General features: G+C 34.4%; 3 protein-coding genes and 1 long non-coding RNA gene across 4 annotated transcripts in view; all 4 read left to right on the forward strand.

Annotated features, from left to right (window-relative positions):
* The window catches only part of LOC136968561 (flavin-containing monooxygenase 5-like), a 134,147-nt gene that overhangs the window by 20,316 nt on the left and 92,876 nt on the right, over window positions 1-20,955 (forward strand). The gene's annotated exons all lie outside the window — the stretch shown is intronic.
* LOC136968595 (uncharacterized) lies at window positions 964-9,702 on the forward strand. Its single transcript, XM_067262595.1, has 3 exons — window positions 964-1,464; window positions 1,555-1,729; window positions 8,828-9,702. The coding sequence occupies exons 1-3, from the start codon at window positions 1,243-1,245 to the stop codon at window positions 9,502-9,504; spliced, it is 1,074 nt and encodes a 357-aa protein (XP_067118696.1). The 5' UTR covers window positions 964-1,242; the 3' UTR covers window positions 9,505-9,702.
* LOC136968597 (uncharacterized) lies at window positions 12,078-12,827 on the forward strand. The gene is made up of 2 exons (XR_010879674.1): window positions 12,078-12,193; window positions 12,655-12,827. It is a non-coding gene; the product is annotated as an uncharacterized lncRNA (long non-coding RNA).
* Window positions 18,349-19,330, forward strand: LOC136968598 (uncharacterized). The gene is made up of 2 exons (XM_067262596.1): window positions 18,349-18,501; window positions 19,052-19,330. Exons 1-2 carry the CDS (start codon window positions 18,399-18,401, stop codon window positions 19,258-19,260), a joined length of 312 nt encoding a protein of 103 aa, XP_067118697.1. The 5' UTR covers window positions 18,349-18,398; the 3' UTR covers window positions 19,261-19,330.

Consider the following 20,955-nt stretch of genomic DNA (forward strand, 5'->3'; position numbering starts at 1 on the left):
GACGAAACGTAATGCGCTTTCGATCGTGATGATTCCCGAAAATTAAATTTTTGGGGGTGAGGATGAGTTTCTCAAATAGCTTTTAAGATCGACATTATTGTTTTAATATAAGCTAAAAACTGGTAAAAAGTAAAGATTTTATCAAATCTGATCCCACCGTCGATATGCCCTTTTTTCCTCTCTTTTCGTCTTTTTTACACGCTTTCGCTCCATACTCGCCATGTGGCTGCCAGACGGTGAGGGATGGATCTGGACGTATTCGGACGGACCACCTTCGATAAATTTCTGGGCATTTTCGATCAGTCCCGATTCGATTCCCGGTACCGGGAATGGTAGGCTGCCAACCGTCTCGACTTCTAGTTCTATCATATCTTCCCACCCTTTCGACCTATATCTTACAAAATTCAATGGCATTACTACTCTACATATAGAGATTACTATGCCAAATTCCAAGTTTATCTGATTATGTACTGTACGTCGGAGATATAAGGTATAGAATGTGACTAGTGTTCGAACTTTGATGCCCTCTACCTCGGCTCGATCAAAAAACGGGCACCTAGGATGTTCCACACTCGACGAATAGCGGCTAGCCCTCCAAACACACACCGAAGTTTCCATTTTGCGTTACAACACTAAAAGAAGTTGCCTCGCGAATACGAGTTAATGTTACGCTCATTTTTTCAATACGGAAAAGTATGCAATTAAAGTAAATAAAAAACTGATTTCTTTAATTACGATAAATTCTCTAATTTGTATCACAATAATTAAAATTCTGTACATTTGGCAATAAAATAGAATGATAAACTTTCCGAGGTCGCTTGTCAGTTTTGCTGACTGTTAGGTCGCGTGGCTAGATAAAGGTCGAGCCGATGACATCACTATAAAATGAATTACTTAAGTGTACGACCTTTTGCCTGTGCACTTTTCGCCATTTTGTCTTAACAACTTGTCCGGCGCAAAACGGTGCGTAATCTACCGTTCGTCTTCGGCCAAGGATTTACTACGTCGAGTGGCATGGTCCATTTTTGCAAATATACTATTAAGTAGGTCGGACCCTCTAACACCGAAATCAAAACATCCACCCGCGCATTGATTTCGGAACATTATATGCAAATTTTTCAGTAATATTTGAAGTGACGTGAAGGATTTCTGGTGTTTCGGATTGCGAGCGAGAAGAATCAAATTTAATTTATCCTTTTCGTGCGCATCACATTAAATATCGATTTACAGATTAATAAGACAATGAGTTCGGGGAAGAAAATAATAAAGAAATTATTGAAGAAAGCGAGAAACCAAGAAAGAAACTGGACTTTCTGCGATAAATTTCGCACCATGTATCCCATTTTAAGGTCAGTTTTGAAGAATTTATCATACACGGATCTTAAAAGCTGTTCGCGCGTCTGTCGCTCTTGGAATATTGTGGCAACGAACTTGATGAGGGAAAAAATATTATTCTCCTGTTACGTAAGACTTGAATTTTTGTTGGTTTGAAAGATTAAAGTGCGAAATGTGTCATAAAATTCAATTAAGTGTTTCGTTTTCTTAACGTTGTAGCGCAAGAATTTCTCACAGGGAGAACGAAAATTTCTTTTATCTTCAGACGGAATGAAATTAATCAAAAGAGATTTCATGCAATCGATTATGATATTCCAAGTAGATCGATTAATTATATTTCAGAAGATTTTAACTGATGTTAATTATCGTAATGAGTACAATAACAACAACATCGGTAAGTTCTAGTTTCTTTATCTAGATACAGGATAATGCTTGACGTATGAGGCAATATTTCAGTCGTGGAAAATTCACAGTTAGGTTTCCCCAGTAAGGACGTTGCCTCGACATCTAGTGAAATTAATAAATACGATTATCATCGAGGTGCTAGGTGTTATTTCAAATTCGCGTAATAACGAAATTGCTTGACAAATTGCGTGTTTGCAAATTCTTGCCGTACGTTTGCACATAGGACAGGATGAAATACATTTATTGTTTTATTCTGTGATACAAATATTACGAGCGTGGCGCAGTGTATAGTGATGGACTTCAAATACAAAACCAATTTTTTATTTTTGAAATTACATTTCCCTTGTATAAATTATACGTAATGAAAAGAATGTAATATTGTTACTACCGAAAAGCTTCTCTCTTATTAAATTCGTATGCGCTGGATGATCAAATGAAAATAGATTACGCAGTGCTTTTGCTCGCTCACCCATCGTGATTCCTTATAGGAGAAGGTGGTATTATGGAAACCCATCTTCATTATAGTAAATTGTAAACAAGGTATCGTAACTACGCCCACATTTTTTGTGCGAAAAGTACTGGTAACTACCAAACTAGCTGTTCCTAATTGGATTTTTCGCTAGTATAACTATAAGTATGGTTTTTAAGACTTCTGTGAGAAAAGTCAGAAAGCCGTTTTTGGGAAGCCGGGTGGTAATATGGAACGCCATTGTGTTTTCAAAAAAATGCTTTAATGTATTCAAAAACAAAGCACAAAAAAGTTAATTACAAAATCATTTACTCCAATGTATTTTATCGAAAGAATGCTTTAATAATAGAAAAAGACCTCCATCGACAATATATATTCCAGCATTTCTTTTTCGATATTCTCGGGAAGAATTGGCTTTTTACCTAATGTCTTTTTCACAAATTGCTCCGGACGAATGTCTGCTTGCAAAGAGAGAGTTCGCGAAGTAGTTTTTGGCACCTCATAAAATTTTGCAGCTTTCTTCGGCCCCATTCTCTTGTCCCTTACCATACTCACCGTCTCTGCCATTTTCTCCCGGCTCCATGTTTCTCTTCAAGTTTTTCTTCGGCTCGTTCAGCTGGGCTCTAAGTATTTGAAAATTAAAATAAAATCAATTTAAGTGTTTTTTTAAACTGACTTTTTTTATTTATCCAGAACAGTTTTTTAAAACCAAAAATAACTTCAGAATTTATCTAGATCTATAGTTTTAGGTATCTATTTCTAATTTTTTCATTCGTCTTTTACAAAAGTATTCCATGGTTTTAATTTGTGGGTATTACGAACCCCAGAGGAGTCGGGTTACATATTAAAAGCACCAACGGGGTCCGTATTTCACGCATCTCCATCTTGGGTTAACTTAATTTCTGTCGACACTGAACTTTAAAAACGTAAACATCAGACAATTAACACGTTCCCCTAGGCCTATAGAACGGGACACACGCTACAGTTACCTACAACTACATGATTTATACTTTAGAAATAATTAAATTCACTTACCATTCAAAAGTTTGGAATTGCAAAAAACACAAATATCCTGTTTCACTGAGCTCAACCGCATAACCGAAATGGGAGGAGTCATCCCCTTGTTACGGATGTCTGCCTAGTGCAGCGCAGCCACAATTTGCTAGAGTTCGAATCTATTATTAGTCCGAAATGGAGGGGTTCCATAATACCACCTCTTTCCTCTATGTTCTTAGAAAATTCATGCATGTTAACACGAATTACAGGATATATTTAAACAAAATAAGTATAAACAATATCATTTTTTATAGCATATCACGCTTTCTGATATAATCAAATGTGATACCAATTACACCAATCCCTCGTTAATGGGAATCAAAACGGGGACAAGTACCCACTAACGAGATACGCATTAGAAGGGAATTCCGGTATATACAATATTACAAAAGTACTGATATGATATTGGAAAAATATTTGAAAAGTTTAAGCGGGTTACTTGGTTTATTTCTTTTAAATTTGCCACTAAATCATTTATCATCATAAAATATATTTTTTAAATTTACAGGGTAATCTTAAAGTATTCTCCTTCAACGCCGCGTAGAATAACACTAGAAGTCAAAATGCAAACAAACTTTGTTGGGTGAAATTTCAGGACAGGCGTAAGACATTTCCTTGAAAAACTAGTTAGTATCAAAACTCACTGCTGTTGCACTTTTGGCGCTGCAAGCAACGAAAAGCGAGCCGGATCTTAATCCGTGCGACTTTTGGTTACCTTAAAAGTGTGTTTTATCAAATAGTGTATACACCAATACGGGAACCTCCCTTCAACATCAAAGACAGCCGACACGAATAGCCGCTGCCGTAGCACGTAACGGCGTGGGGTAACGTAGCGTTTTTCCCTTCTCGACATACTTAACGCATTAATCTATAATGCATTTGTAGGTGACAATTAATTGATGTAACGTAATGTCAAACACAAAAGTTTTTTCTCCACTAATTAATTGCTCGTAGTGGCCCGAAAAAGTGCCAAATTAATGCTATTTCCGTAAATGTCTGTCTCTTTAATCCGAATAAAAATAATTTCGGTCGACTATCACACAGCCATCGGGTTAGGTACTTCTTTTATTATATTTCCATACGCATTTCGGGCTTATTTAGTTTCTAAGCCCTTCTTCGGTGCAATTCTACAAAAAACATTAAACTATAATTACCCATTTAACAATTTTGACGCGTGTAGATTATATTTTATGACATAAAAAATCTTTTTTATACCCTACAAGGAGCTTGCCGCTTTTTTTTAAATTTTCCGTTACATTCGTACGATACTTCTGGTTCCGTTTTCACAAACCATAAAATATATCGGATAATATTAAAAAGATTTTCTAAATACGACAATAAAATTCACAAAGGTACACCTTTTTTAAAAAAAATAACAAAGTGACCGTAATTATATTATTATTATACCCGTTATTTAATAACAATAAAGACTAATCTTTTACAACATATAATACATACCTCCTTTGATATTTTTATAACAATAGAAATTTGCGTGGGTACATTATTTAAAACTTCTCCAAGGTGTTTTTATTATTACAAACTTCTATTTTTCGATAACTGTAATTATAGTAACTATTTTATAGGCTATTTACAATGATAAAGAAAATTGTTTAACAAATTACGGAAAAATACATACTTTTACAATACATTACAGTTTATTACTGGAAAGTTCCCTTTTTACCGTCGAGCCCTCTACCGTATTACAGTATACCACTGTTGACCATTTGCATACCGTTTGAAATATTAAGTAAACTTTCTCTGTTAGATTTTACGATTTCGATATGTTCTTTAAATTTACGTTTGTACATATCTTTTTCGGAACGGAGTATTTTTATATTGTTTCTATCAATCTGACAATTACTATTTTTGATGTGGCGAATTATTATGTTTTAATTTTATTGCCGCTTCGTGTTCTTTAATTCTTAATTCTAACGTCGTACTAGTTTCACCGGTATAATTTTTTGGGTTTTGACGATTACAATTAATTTTATAAACCACACCCGCTTTTTTTAAATTATCAGCATTCGTTTTGTATTTTTCCCCCTCCCCGCTATAAACGTTATGTGAAATTTTATTGGTCAAAGACGGGGCCGAAACAATATTGTCTTTTTTCCGGGATCTTGCCGCAGTCGTTAAAAATATTATTAATATGGGGAAATGCTTTATATTTTTTCTCTTTTTTATATTTAGTATTAAATCTGTTTTTATAATACCGTTTGTGCCAAAGTTTTAGGTTATTCGTGGGGTAATCATTCGATATAAACTTGTTATCTAATTCTTTTAATTCCATTTTTTGTTCTGTATTATTAGTAGTTCTTGTATATATATTTTTTAAAGCCATCGCGCGCCTATCTTTTTAATAGTGTCTGGAATGCTCGAGTAATAGTTGATGGTTTTATTTTACATTACATATTTTTTTACACGTTTTAAATAAGAATTTATCAATTTCCTTAGTTATTGTAATGTCTAAAAAATTTATTCGGTTCCGTTTTTCTAATTCGATATCACATTTTATATCTTCATCTATATTAGTTATTATATTTAATATTGTTTTATCATTTGTTATTTTATTATTAAAAATTAATAAATAGTCATCTACGTATCTCGTCACCCTCTTTACACCAGGGATGTCTTGTATTTTTTCGTCTATGTTACTAATTCGGCTAGTTTTGGCCCCGTCTTTGACCCCATACCCACACCATCAATTTGTCTGTAAAAATTATCATATATTTCGAAATAATTTCTGGTATAAGCAAATTTTATAAGATCAATTAGTGTTTTATCTAGTTTTAATTGCATTTGGGTATTTTCTATTGATTTCCACTTTATAATAGGGTACATACTCTTCGCGTCTAAACTTATTAACGTATCCGATGTTTCTTTTTTTTCTTTTTTGAATAATATTAATGGCTTCGTCGGCATTTTACGCTATTATTAGAACTTTTAATGTTTTTTAATTGCATTTTAATATAATTTTCTAAATTATAAAGTATTGAGTGCCTAAAATCCACTGTTGATCTATATATTTTTTCTTTACGTGTTTTTAACCTAATATTTAATTTTGGAGTTCTATTATTTTTAAAACTAAGAATATAATTGTTATCTGTTTCCGTTATCTTATTATTCACATATATATCTTTTATTATTCCTATTAGTTAAATCCTTTTTTTATTTTTTCGGGATTTTTATTTAGTTTTTTGTTCATTATTAATTTGTTCTACAGTTTTATTCTCTAAATTATTAGCCTATAAGTTGTTTAGTTTTATCAGCTTTAATTATTGAAAGATTATTCGTTTTCATAAAAGTCTTGGTCTTATTTAATCTGCTGTTATATTTCTTTATTTTAAATTTGTTTTTCGGTGGATTTTTTAGCATTCCGAACGACAGTGCTAATTAAATTAGTTTTTTTTCTGTCGATAAATCTTTTATACTTTTATCTATGTTAGCCATTAAATCTATTGTAATATTATTTATAGGTATATTAAAATCTAAGCTTAATGCTAGAAAATGTTTTATATATTTCGGGATCTGTATATTACAATTATTAATCCGTGTATTCTTAATTTTAGGTATACGATATTTAAATAATTTATTTAATTTTATATCTTTTTTATGTTTGTAGTTGTTTGCTATTCCCTTATATGGGTTTGCTTTATAATTATATCTATGTAATAATCTCCTTAACTGATATTTTAAATTATTCCGTTTTTTTATATTTACTTCTTATCGCGGACTTTATTATTTTTCTTTCAATTTTCCATATCATATGTTTTGGTATTATATTTCTTATTGTCTTTCTTAACTTTAAAGAATTTGGTGTATATTTCTCCCTTAAAAAGCATCTAAAATAATTTATGTCACGTTCTAATATTTCTGCTTTCTTCGTAAGAGTCACTGACACGTTTTCCTTAAAGAGACAGACATTTACGGAAATACATAAAACGGCTACCATATTTGATATTTAATGCTATTTGTTACTCATTTTTTATATTCCAAGAAAATTGACACTTTCCATTGTTATTGTTTGTCTGGTTTAATCGTTTTGACTATACAGCCTATACCGTACACTCTAGAAATTTTTGTGTAACACATCACTTCTGTGCAGCAATATTTTTATACAATATTAATAAACTGTAAATGTTACGTTTATTTATTACAGTTATACAAAAAAGTAAATATGATACACGATTCGCGAGTTCGTTCATCTACGCAACACTTTTTTGGCCTTTTTGTTTTGTTTTCCTAGAATTTTGTTTCGTAACAGTTCATTGGCAGTTTTTACCTCGCCATTAATAAGTGCACACATATATTTTGTTGCCAACGCCATTGCGCATTAGTCGCGAACTTCTACGTGCTTCGGAACACACAAATATTGTAGTAGACGTACCCCGACATTATGTTTACTCTGTATAACGATATCGTTAAATTTTGATGTGAAAACATTACGCAGGTGGTACCTAAAATTTCTTGCTAAGTCAGAGGGATCTAACATTGTGAATTTTCATAGCGCTACATAGGAGAATATCTCCAGGATCACTCAATGGTTCTCGGGACTGCAAATGCTCTCTGCATCGTGCTCGAGGTATTCTGCCATCAGCCCAACCAGCTTCACGGCTCTTTGTATTTTGATCGTCCAAGGATAAATCCTCAAACATTTCCATTGATTCTTCTTCCTCGTTGCTGGTGCTGAGTTTAAGTTTACTATCAGACACGGCTTTATCCGTTCCGCCTTATCTTTGCGTGCCATGAAGTTATCAAGGTCCATTTCACAGTTACCTTCGTGCGATGACTGCAACGAGTGGTTCATCGTGACGGTTTTCATGACCGTCCGTAATTCACTCGCATCGGGGTTGTTGTAATTGTTACCAAATCTAAGGCGAACAATAGAAAATAAGTTCTTTATGCTGTCCCGAGTAAGTCGTTTCGTGAGGAGAAATTTTAAATCATATTCTTTCCTATAATTTTCTCCAAAATAAGCGTTTAGCACCCATACAGGTAAGGTGGGTTTCTTGCTTGCTGTCGAAACCTGCAATATTTCAAAAATGACGTCGTTTCACTCACAGTTTGCGGGGTGTTGGATCATCTCTAAAATACAAATCGATAGGAAGCGCACAAAACGTCGTATTCCTCGTAAACCATAAAAGAAACGCACGTTCCAGCGATTGTGCTGAACCAAGCCGGAAGATGGCGGTACTGTTGCTTTTTAGCCCCGAATGGGAGCGCCGTTATATCGATGACGTGTTGCAAACTTAGCAGCCTATAACGACAGTATCGCATTGCGTGTGAGAAACGTCACAGAGGATTAATACGGCCGTCGAACACTGCTCGCTTTGCTATATACAAATAAAACTAAACCGTTGCTTGCAGAAAAGTGCCAGAATGACAAGTTTTATTAGAATCCACGTTTCCCGAAACATCACTATACCAGATTCGGAGTCATTTTCACACTCAATATTTCTATAGTCAGTGTTGAATAGAGATACTTTTAATTACGATCAACCGGTTTGTTTATACTCTGTTATCATGTGATTCTTACCTTTTGTATCTAATTATTTCTTTCAGTTAAATTAAACGAATATGGATCTTACTCAAAATATATAATTTCTTCTTCAACGAATCCATCACGGGTACTAGACAAACTTCCCGAAGAGCCCAAATGCACAGTGATAATGTTCCCATCGATCTCTGGTTTGAAAATCTTACCACTGCTTCGATCGACTGATGACTGGTTACACAATAATCGAAAACTCAACACGAAGAACATCTTGGAATTCTTTAACATCCCTAAAAAAGAGCTAAAATGCTTGTTACTGTTTGCAGAACCATCGCTGATGATAAAAATCCTGACAAGCAAATTACCGAGGAGTTACATCATCGGTGTAATTCAGAACTCACTCTCCTCCAGTTTTAAGGGGATTGCTTTCTGTGGTGATAGGGTGTGTACGTGTTGTTACGTTGTTACGAAAACAAACTACAATGCCAGATACATAAAACCGAAGAACATCAACATGAGTAACTGCGTTGGTATGATTTTCATTAATACTTCTTTCTACGAATGGAGGGAAAAGGGGTATGTTGTGAAAGAGCATCTGAAGAAAGATTTTCCCAAAATTCATTTCTCCGTCTTTTATGAAAATCATAATTTCAAACGGTATATGATAGATAATGAAGTGAGTTACGAAAATTATAAACTTTGTAACAGATTTGTAAAAATTATATTGCTTTGGATCGCCGAATAAGTTCGAATTTCTTGTAATTCAAGGGCCATTCTAGATGAAATGTTATAATTATACTAACTAACTCTCCGTTCGATTGGTTGGGATAGGGCACAATTTGATGCCAATTTGATGTCATTACTTTAATTTAATGGTGAGAAATTCTAAATAATGACGTCAAATTTACGTAAATATTTGCACTACCCCAACCAATCGAACAGACATAAGAGGTGCTGCAATTCATACAGCATAAAATCTATTTGCTGAAATCGCGGAATTAAATTAAAATATTTGCTGAAAACTACTTTCCGTTATGTATTTAATATTATTTATTACTAAAACTTAATTGTTTTTTGTGAATTATTTATTTATTTTTCGTTAGAAATGACTAAATCTACAATTTTCTCGTTTATGATTGGAGTGTAAACAATCTTGGCTCTTTCAGAAGCGCGATATCTCTTCAATTTTGTTATTCCGCTCACTAATTTTTACACGTTCCCAATTTAAATTGCAAAAAATGTATTTAATAATGTGAGTGTGTAATTCAATATTACAATTTGTAAATTTTGCGTGTAATTATGTGTATATCAATAAAGAGATTTACAGAGAAATTCAAAAATTACTCACTAGCATACTTTCACGCCTAATATAACTTGTAACACGAATATATAAACGATACGGCATCTTCCCGAATAACTCATCTTGGTAAAGCGCCAATGTGTAGTTTTACAGACACGTTTACCGTATCTATGAGTTATTAAACGCGCGATTACGCTTTGCAAACCTCATTTTTATCATTTAATTACGCGACTTTCAAACTCAACCTTATGTGTAGAACCTCATTATTGCGTAATTCTTATTATTTGAAATGCTTCGTTTTAGCGCTACGCTCAATTTAATACCATTTTCGGAGGTTCGACTATTTTTGGTGATTTGTGAATTAATGTCGCTACGATTGACCGATAAATAACGAATTTAAGGCAATCGGGTGGCTTAATCTGGCGTTTATTCACGTTATACCTGTATCATTTACGTACGTGAATTTACGTTGTATGCCGAGTTTCTCGGTAATCGGATAACTGTATTTACCTATGAATGCATCTACAATTAAATAAATGTATGAATTACATAAATATATAATAGATAAATGTATACACGTTAACCCGCAACTACAGGATTAGCTGGGTATTGGATTGGTTGGTGGTTAGTTTGAAGAAATGTGGTAATGCAACGCATGAATGATGTGCCAAGGGGTACCTTCCGGGAGAACTTTCTATGGGAAAGTAGACTCTGTTTAGGGGTTAACGAACTTCTACTGTATTGTGAAAACAATTCTTACAAATTGCATATTTAATTATATTTAATTAATTTATCTCTGGCAGTATGCGTCATTCGCTATTCTGTTTCGCTATAACTATGTATTTCGCTATTAACTGTTGACAAACCCTATTACCAGTCAAGACCGCCGTAATAAGCAAAACTGTTCTATCACATAACCTATATACTAATTCCTGGCTTAAACCAACAAAACGGCCACTAGTGACCGAGTGGATAAAACTACAGTAGAGCATCGATTATCCGACTCATTGGGAACTGGGGTTGGTCGGATAACTGAAAAAACGGATAACCGAAAAGTATGAAAAAATACATTATTAGCATAGTATATTAGTATATCGCTATTAACCTACTTCGCGTTGAAGTTTCATTGATGTTAAGCCTAACAAAATTTTTTTAAAAATAATAATCGTCGTTATTGTATCGTTAAAACTTATTTCTTTATTTTGCACAAAATAAATACAAAAATAAAGGAAAATCGAAAATTAAGTCTGGTCTGAATACTGGCCTCCCTTTTATGGTCGAGCCAGTGTTGCCAGCTAAAATACGCAAAACGTTAACAAAAATAATATTAAAGTAGCCAAGACAGCCAAATATTGTAGCGCCACATCACTAGCGGACATTTGAATTTGCCAACGGTTAACCGATGTGACGGTTGATCGGGGGGTCGGATAATCGATGCTCTACTGTACTTAACATTGGTAGTTGGTCGTGGGTTTGCGCCTGGCCAACACGCTAGCCACTCGGAGTTTTCCAAATTTTCTTTACGTTTGTAATTACCTAAATGGGGGCCAGTTTCCTTAGATAGTCCTTCCGGGTGGCATTACCCTCGGCAGATCTCCCAAGTGCGGCACTGCAGCAAATAAATAAACCAAACCAAATCAATCAATTAACACTACGATATTTAACAATATATTAATTAATTTTACACAATAAAAACAAAAGTAAAATATATCTTAAGATGAAACATACGACATTAAGCAAACACTTACTTCGTGCAAACATTGAAATTACGATAATTTATTACGCTATTTAATACAAAAATGTAGCTTTCTACGGACAAAATCTTTAATTAAATCGAAGTTCGTATTAATTACATTATTTAAATTATTATTTTCTTTATGACTATTAAATTTTCATTATGTTAGTTAAGTGTATTGTTATTGCAAATATCGTTTAGATGCCAACTACCAGATGGCACTTCTGTCATCGCTTGTATAAACTGCGAACGGGGCCGTTGTCTTTCTGGTATAGTGGTAAACGTAACTACATTGTGGCAAAATGATGATAACTTTCATTACAGTGACAAACGACATGTTAAAGTACGTCTATAGAAGATTTTTTGAGAAGTACGTAGGAGAGTTAGTAGATTTGCAAAGTAGGTAATTTGTATATTTCTTGTACTTTTGTACTCCGTTCTCTTTGGGCACTAAAAATACCTTTTGTATTCGTACGTATCGTGGCTTTGGCCAAGCCGCCAAAATATATTTAACTTATAGAATATTCTTTGTTTAATACTTTTAAAAATTTTAAATTTTTTTGCCGAGTAATCGCCATTGTACAAAGATACAAAATCATTGTTTTGCGTGCGAAATTAAAGAAAGAAAATAAAAATATAATTTTAAAATAATATCTCTCATTTAGAAACTACTCATAATTTAATTCTTATGTGCGTAATTTTAAACATTATAATTCAATTTATTACTAGCACGTGGGCCTATTTTTCCTACTTTTTAATGGGAAACATACCAACTTCACTATAAATCTTATTTTTGTACATTGTACATACATTGTTCTTTCGGCTTGTCTCTATTTAATTTTTATATTTTTCTCTCCTAGTTAAAACAAATCCGATCGAAATGTTCCTCAACAGTGATTTGGACGAGTATCTGGGAACTCAGATGATGAAGATGTTTTTCTGGGACGATGACAACGATCAACCCGAATATTATAATAATTGATATGCCACTGGATTAATTCCGAAATGTAATGTCTTCTACAATAAATGTTATGTTATAGAAATAAAAAAAATGTGTTTCCTCTTAGCGCATGTACTGTACGTCAGATTCCCCCCTTTATTTTTCCAATTAACGTAACGGAAACGTGTTGCGACAAATCAAAATTGAAAACCTTGACCCCCACCCAACGGGTGCTTCTGGTTACTTAGCAGTCGACTAACTAGAAGCATCCCAATTGTTACGGTAGATTTTTCTCGTATAACCGTGGCCAATCGTAAAGATTAAATCGCGTAAAACCGGGAGTTTCCGATTACCAAATTGAAAAGTTAATATATGTGAAAAGTGCAGGACTAGTCCTATTTTTTTCTTAGTTAAATACCGTGGATCGTTCGAAAGATATTTCAGAAAATATTTTTACGCGGAGTGTAGGATCTGTATTGTTTACAACGCGTTACGGTTACGAAAGTTATAAATCAATTAATTCGTGTTTTCATACGGTTATCGTGTTGAAAAAATTTACGAATTTCCATGGCACAATACTAATGTAGGCCATTATTAAATTAATTTCCAACCGTTTCTAATTATTAACAGCTGGAATCTGAAAATTTAGTAATTTGTCTTTATAGCCAACTACTGTATTAAATAATTGAAAACTTCGTGGAAATAGAACTAGTGGTCTAAGTACCATATTTATAAATGTTTAACGTCTAATTTAAAAAAGTACTTTTCCTTATTGAAAAAAGGTATTTGGACTCTCAATCGAAGCATAACTTTACCCTGCTACTCTTTAACAAGCAAACATACATTATACTTACAAATAAAAAATGCCATTTTCTTTTTTATTTATTTTATTTTTATGAAGGATAGTTCAAAACTCGAGAAATCTCCATTATAACAAACTACGTGGATAGAAGAAGCGAACACTAATGAACTACAGTATTTTACGAGTGCAAGTATTGTATTGTACCGTAGATTTAAATTTCACCAGTTTATTTCAATACTTTATTAAATAACTTTTCCGGCAAAAACATTTAAAATTGCGTGTAGCGTCGTCTGTTATGTCTTTTATTTTAAAAAACCTTTATATATTACTAATTATCAAATGGCCAGAAGCTTAATTTTCACGCTAGAGACGTGTTTTATATTTTTTAAAAATTGTAGATATTAGTAACGAATAAAATGTTAAGTTCGACCTCGACGCGTCATCTCCCCACCTTTCGACCTTCAACCGTAAATTTAACAGCGTCAATCTCTTAATAGTGTTTCCCAACGTGGGGCCCGCGCCCCACGGGGGCAATTCGAAAATGTACTCGTCCAGAATTTAAGTTAACCGTATAGCCGCTGTTCGCCATATTTTTTGTAAATGTTAATTTAAATTAGTTTTAGTTTTCTTTGTTTTTATTTTTTATTTATTTATTACGCATACTGGATTTTAGTTTTCTTCGTTCTTTGTTTCCCTTTCCTTCTAGAACTTTCCTTTATAATCCCTTGGGGTGGGATTAACAATTCTGGGAACCACCGAGAGAAAAGAGACGAACGAGGCTCCGAGGCCGGTGAAAGTGGGGAAAGGACATTCTCTGCCTCCGGGTGGACGGACGTGAGTCGTGGTGTTCCGGGTCGCGTTTGGCACGACAGGAAAGCGCGAGAGACTTTGATGACGGGATCGGGTTTTATCGTGGTTACGATGAAACGGTTTGGCAATTAATTGGCATAAATCTGAGCTGTTTTTTTATATTCTGGATAGCATTTGGAATGAAAATCATCGGTTTCCACGCAATTTTATCCTTATAAATATGAAATAAAAGGCCTATAAAAGTAAATAGGAACCGCCGTAAACTTTGACCCAGCGACCTGGAAGTTTCGTCAACACCCGACCGATAACGAGAGACAAATTTAAAATTTTCTTTCTAGACTCGATAGATTTTCCACTAAGAGTGTCTGCAGTGGCGGATGAAGAAAAAATACAGCTTGTTTTGGAGATTTTTTTAGTTTTCGATTGCTTATATTTCGGCAACCTCTTTATAGAAAAATTTGAAATTTTGCACACCATCTAAGAAAACGATTACCTTTCGAACGAGATATTCCGAATTACTATAGGGGTTTGGGGGCTGGAGAAAGCGACTCCCGAAAATCTGCAACTCTGATTCCTGTATTCTTACGCAGTAGGTAGTCGGTCGTTTACTTGTCGCGATTTTCGACCCTTAAGCAAAATATGGCAAATGGTCTTCGAATGCTTACAGCTGAGCTTTTCCATATTCACGATACAAACTTTTTAATTTCCAATTTTAGAATTTTAAATTGTTAGAAAATATAGGTTTGGTTTATTTTCTTTGATGGGATACAGTTTATTCCACCGTAAAGCTAATTTTGATTTTGATTCAATATCAGGATTTGCTTAGGTTTGAGAAAAGTGCTTCGTTTCGGACAACAAAGCACCATTGAATTCTAAGGTTCACCCGTCCTCCTTTTATCAATCGTGTCCCACATTTGACTACAAGTTTGATTTTTTTTTTTTTTTTTTTTTTTTTTTTTTTCAGGAAAATTGGCGACTCTACGCGCAGCTAACCAATCAAACTGTACAACTAATTGTTTTTAACAATGAATAAATCAAAAATATATACCCTATATTTTTGCTGTATTTTCAGACCGCTTAATATCGGTTATTTGCATCATCGTTATAACACATTTTGTTGCGGATTACATGGTCTACGGCAGGGGTGGCCAACAAGTCGATCGCGATCGACCGGTCGATCGCGATGCCAATTTTGGTCGATCGCTCGCGATGTCTTTGACTTAACGCGTTACACTCGTAACCGAACGCAACTCGTAAACGTAACGCGCAAAAGCAACAATATGCACGCAGTTACGACTGGACTCGTAGAAAACACAGCCATTTAGCTCGAATATTTGATACCGTCACGCGGTAGCTTCTTTTCTTTAGTATTAACAATATTATTATTATTAATCAATATTATTTATCCACGGTGACAACGTCGAGTTTCAATTTTTCATTTGTTTAAAATGTAAGTTCTTTATGTTTTAAATTAAATTATGGCTTTTTTTACCTATCTATTTACTGGATAAGTGAGCGTTTTCGGCAACAGACCTCTATATTTTTGGATTTTTGGAAATACGTCGATTGAAAAAAATATCCCAGTATCACCAAATTTAGCAAATACATTTATTCCCGTTTCGGAACTACATACCTGTGTGAATTGGCATTTTCATACTTAAAGTTAACGAAGACTAAACATTCTGTCCCGACTGAGTCCCATACCGAAGAATTATTATTATCTTTGTCGGGATGTACACCTAATTACGTTTTCTTGGTAAGAGACGCGCAAACTCGGTCTTCCCGTTAATGTAACGGAATAAAATAAATTCTAAATCTGTCTTCGTCAGTAGCTAATTTGAATTAATAAATATTGTTAATAATTACTCGTGTTGTTTTAATTCCCCCGGACGTGAGTTTTTTGGCCCGTTAAATAATTACGTTGTTTTTTACTTAGGTAGATATACGGGGTGTTCTAGTACAAAAAGCACTCCCGCCAGCTTTTGATAGATTAGCAAAAAAGAAGTCTAAAAATCTTATATCATTCTTCCACGATAAATTTTCCTCGCCCAAAAAAAATCGCGAAAGTAAAATTTTATAATCAAATTATCAGCCGTACTGTGCAGTTTTATAACAAGTTTTTCAAGTTTACGAACCAATAGTACCAGCAATTTATACATTGTAATTGATAAAAAAAATTAAATTATATTTTAAGTTAATAAAAATCTATCTCGAAAGTGTCAAAAAATCGATTTTTTTAGGTGACGCCTGTATGGAATGAACTCGTAACTGCAAATATCAAAAGTTGGGTCTGGAAATTTATTTTCTTTATGGAGTGTTCGCGGGAGTGCACCTCGTACCGAAGCACAGTGTATAAACATAGTATGTATTTCACACCCCCCCTCGCCACTTACTCTATGCCTACCACAAGTCGATCGCGACACATTTTTAAGATAAAAAGTAGATCTTATGTACGCAAAAGTTGGCCACCTCTGGTCTATGGGAGTTATACTCTGTACGATGATATGGAAGGAAATTATTAATTTTTCTGATACAATAGTTAATACGCACGAAATTATTTTCACTCGTTGTACTGTACGTAACTTTAGTTTTACTTTCTCCGATGTTACGTATAACAGATGTACGGCGATCGGTCGAGGGCCGAATCCCCGAGACTTTTACACTTTTGGACTCGGAGGACCGTGAAACGGCGAGAAATGTAAAAAAGTTCGGAGGTTTCTTCTGTACGTATGAATGAATGTTAGTGTGTGTGGAAGCGTGATTTTGAAGCTTAACACCTGCGCCTTTGGTGGAAAATTTCTGAAATTTGGCAGGGAGGTTTAGATATTAAGGCAGTGTTTCCCAACCTTTTTTGCGCTATGCCCCACTTAAGCCTTTCTAAAATCCTTGCGCCCCCTAACATATACGTCGAACTCTTTCGGAAGGTCTCTCGTTGTCGTGTTTGTTGAAGTTTTTCTTGCGCTTAAAGCTTTTTATGACGATTCTTTTAAACGGTATATCGTATGTTATCGACTTAGGTTTTGCTGTAATAACACAATATTTGAACAAACAATAGTCTAAATTGTTTGGAAAATAATCTAATTTTCTATTTGGCGCGATTTTTTTACATCTCGAATGCCTTTGCTTGGTTTTCCACTTACGCGACTGGTACCAGCATTTTTTCAACATTGCCTCTCTATCGATGAAAAGTGAATTAAAACTTTTTCTTGTGCAAAAACGACAAGCTCTTTGTGTAAACTCTACTGTAATATGCCAATTTGTTGATTTTATATGAATTTTTACAAGTTCGCGAACTTTTATGACAGTTTGTATTTAATACAGATAAATAATAAAACAATATTAATCGGAGAATATTGAAACGAACACGTAAATAATCATAGTAGATCTCGGTGTAATGCGGTAACAATCGGAGAGTAGCGCGTGCAGTACGCCAGTCGCGCTTCCATCGAGAAGATCCAGATTCGGCAACCGTCTATTCTCCGCTGTTTTTTTAAATGGTCTGCGAGCTCATATTTGCGAAGAACACACGTGTATATGTGTGTGTTATTTCCAAATACAGATAAAGTACAACCGATGTTTGTAGGCATCGGTTGTATTTTGTCTACAGTTTTCTTCGACGCGGATTTACTGCTTTTGAATGGTCTTTGCGTGTTACCGTTTATAACTAATTTAAACATTTGCAACTGTAAATTAATTTGGCACACGTGAAAATATTGTTTGTTTCACAAATATCGAGAAGCTTACAATACGTTTTCCACTTATTTATCGGTCGACCTTATCGATAGGGCATTTTTAAATAAAATTCTTCAAACTAGTATCGAGTAAAATTTATCCGAGGTTAAATTAAGTTTTAGAAAAATAACAGTATATCCTAGCGAAACGTTTAATTCTTATTTTTTAAATTATTCGTTCCCGTTTGGTGGTATGCAAAGTGCTGGCAGTCGGATTGGTCGGCTTACGAAGTGGTCTGGAAGGACGGGGCGACGCGTTATTGCCGAATTATCTGGAAATTTAGCCGAGTCAGTTTGTTATACTTCGTTCGATCGAACAACATGATCACGGCTTTACTATTACTTGCGAAATTCTACGAATTTGTGTACACGAAATATTTTAGACCGTACGTCGGAAGTATGCTCGATTACAACGAACCGCCAGGTAAGAACGAATTTTATCGATTTATTTTAGTCGCTTCGAGTAGAAAACTAAGTATTGTTAATTTTTAGTATCGTATTCACGAGCCGTATTAGCGTAAAAAACGAGATTTTTAAGCCACAACTCGGTCACTCTAACCACACTCGTTATTAAAGCTTTCGTTACGCGTATTCGTGGTGTCGTCCGTTGACTGCTAATCTGTTATACCGTATTAAATGCGGTGTTTAAGATTTAATCTTCTATTCGATATCTTTGTACTGTGTAATAATATACAGTAAAATTAAGATTTGCGTAAAGTTAAAGTAAAGCGGATTTTTGGGAATTAGGTGGTAAAAGCGGGGTATTCGAATTTATAGTTTCAAATAAAAAGTTGTTAACTCGTAAAATTAAAAGATAAAATTTTTAAATTCGTCAGTTTAATGCGTTAAGTGATGAATGGAATTAATGTAAATCTGGAGTGTGTCCGATAAACTTAATGTCGCACGTGACGGATTTAAGTATAGATTTTTAGTTGAATTTCTTCGAATATTGTTGGCTAATTAATTTCATTCAGATAGGCACGATGTTTCTTTCGAGCACGAAAAGGAGATGACGGAGTTATATAATGCCATGTTCAAACCGGGTGATTCCGACGACGAAGAGATAGACGAAGAGACCGACGATCGAGATTTTCTCATGACTTTAGCGTGTTACGCCGCAATATCGAGAAGACAGAAACGTAAAAGATTATTTGCCAGAAGATTTCAGGGTGTGGAAGGATAATTTCACGCGTTCTTCGTTTTGAACTTAGTTGCATCGATATTGTTTCATCTTTGTTGCTTCAAACTTTAAATTTTATGCTTTATAAACAATAACTGCGTTGCATTTTCGTGGAAATTATTTGTTTTATTAACGAAACTAGTCGTGCGAATGTTGTAAAGGAAAATTTTTGATAAAGTGAAAATTGTCACCTAACATTCTTTATATTTTGTTTTTGAAAAATTAAATTGGAAGGCTTATAAAATAACGTTTGTGTTCAATTCGTAAATGCAACGGGGACTTTTCAAAACTGTGTACACGAGGAAATATTTGGGTTTTCAATTTCAAATTTTTCGTGATTTTTCCGTTTGTCAAAATAACGGAGGGGAAATTCGTAATTTAAAAGTTATTTTTGTCCTACGTCGCTTCTAAATGATAAATACATGATCATAATTAAATGGGAGTTTAGAGCTTTACAAAAATATTTGAGAAATCTCAGAATTGGTATACGTACTGTCCAGGGTTTGTGGTTTTGATTTCGGAGTTTTTTTTTTCAAAATTCCGCAGCTAGGGTAAACTTTTGCGCCTTAATGTGGTGTTGTACGCTTTCTAAAAATTATCGGGAAATGACCGGTTCGGGATAGTTTAAGTAGAAGTAATTCGCGATTGGGCCAGGCGAGCACCGTGACCGTTCGGTTGTTCAAGAATTGTAAAGAACGTTTTACTTACATTTTTTTGTAAATTCTAAAACTAAATAAAATTATTTCCAGATTAAAAACGAGTAAAACTACTCTTTCTTATCCGACTTCCAGCGATTTATTTTAGCAGACGGGCAAATAGCGAAATAAATACTAAACTTTAATTGCCAATAACTCGATGTTCATTGATTTCACAAAATCCAAATGCATTTCGCTTACAACAAAGGCTCATCGGTGGACATAATGAACTTTAACAATTCCCGTTCCCTTTATGCTGGGTGATTCACTCCCTTCCAGCATGCATCTACATTCATACCGGTATTCTGATTTATCACATTTGCATACGCTACGATACAAAAGTATTCTATTATTATTCTTTTGAAACAATTTTTAACTTTATATAATATTTTTACATTATTTCTATCTAAAGTCGTGGGTTCGCGCCTCGCTCGGACGGGCTGGCCACGTGGAGTTTTCCGGATTTTCTCCACGTCTGTCATACCTAAATAGGGGCCAGTTTCCCTTAAAAAGACCTCGCGCGAGGCATCCCCCTAGGTAGATCGTCCGAGTGTCGCGTTGCCATAACTTAGCAAACAACATGGAAAAAAAAAGCCTTGTTATTGCCAACAGGACGGAAAGAGCCAAAAATAAAATTTCTTTCAAAGGTATTCTTGCGATTCCACCATTATAACTTTAAAAAATTCTAAACATTTCCGATCCAAATAGGTCGTCTGTTCTATTTTGCGTCCTATTCTGTCCTATTACTGGATCGAAGTAAGTGAATATTTAATTGGTAAAGACGCTGTACGCTCGCAATTTGAATTGGAATCGATGCTTTCGTTTGCTGAAATTAGGTTTTCGGGACTGAAGAATTTAAAAGTGACCTCTTTGGGAGGCAACAATTATTCTTGTTTTCCAAATATGCCACCTGAAATTGGTTGTTACGATTTTAACCTGTAGGATCTATAATTCCATCAGAATGTTGACCTGTGGGATTTACGATTATGTCAGGGTTTCGATC

This window comes from Centruroides vittatus, unplaced genomic scaffold (assembly GCF_030686945.1).
Source record: "Centruroides vittatus isolate TY-2023 unplaced genomic scaffold, ASM3068694v2 contig_15, whole genome shotgun sequence".
NCBI classification, from domain to species: Eukaryota; Metazoa; Arthropoda; class Arachnida; order Scorpiones; family Buthidae; genus Centruroides; species Centruroides vittatus.

Coding starts and splice junctions, on each gene's coding strand:
- LOC136968598 (XM_067262596.1), top strand. CDS start 18,399: ATGATCACGGCTTTACTATTACTTGCGAAATTCTACGAATTTGTGTAC. Junction 18,502..19,051: donor CGATTACAACGAACCGCCAG/GTAAGAACGAAT, acceptor AATTTCATTCAG/ATAGGCACGATGTTTCTTTC.
- LOC136968595 (XM_067262595.1), top strand. CDS start 1,243: ATGAGTTCGGGGAAGAAAATAATAAAGAAATTATTGAAGAAAGCGAGA. Junction 1,465..1,554: donor AAATATTATTCTCCTGTTAC/GTAAGACTTGAA, acceptor TTAACGTTGTAG/CGCAAGAATTTCTCACAGGG. Junction 1,730..8,827: donor GTACAATAACAACAACATCG/GTAAGTTCTAGT, acceptor TATTTCTTTCAG/TTAAATTAAACGAATATGGA.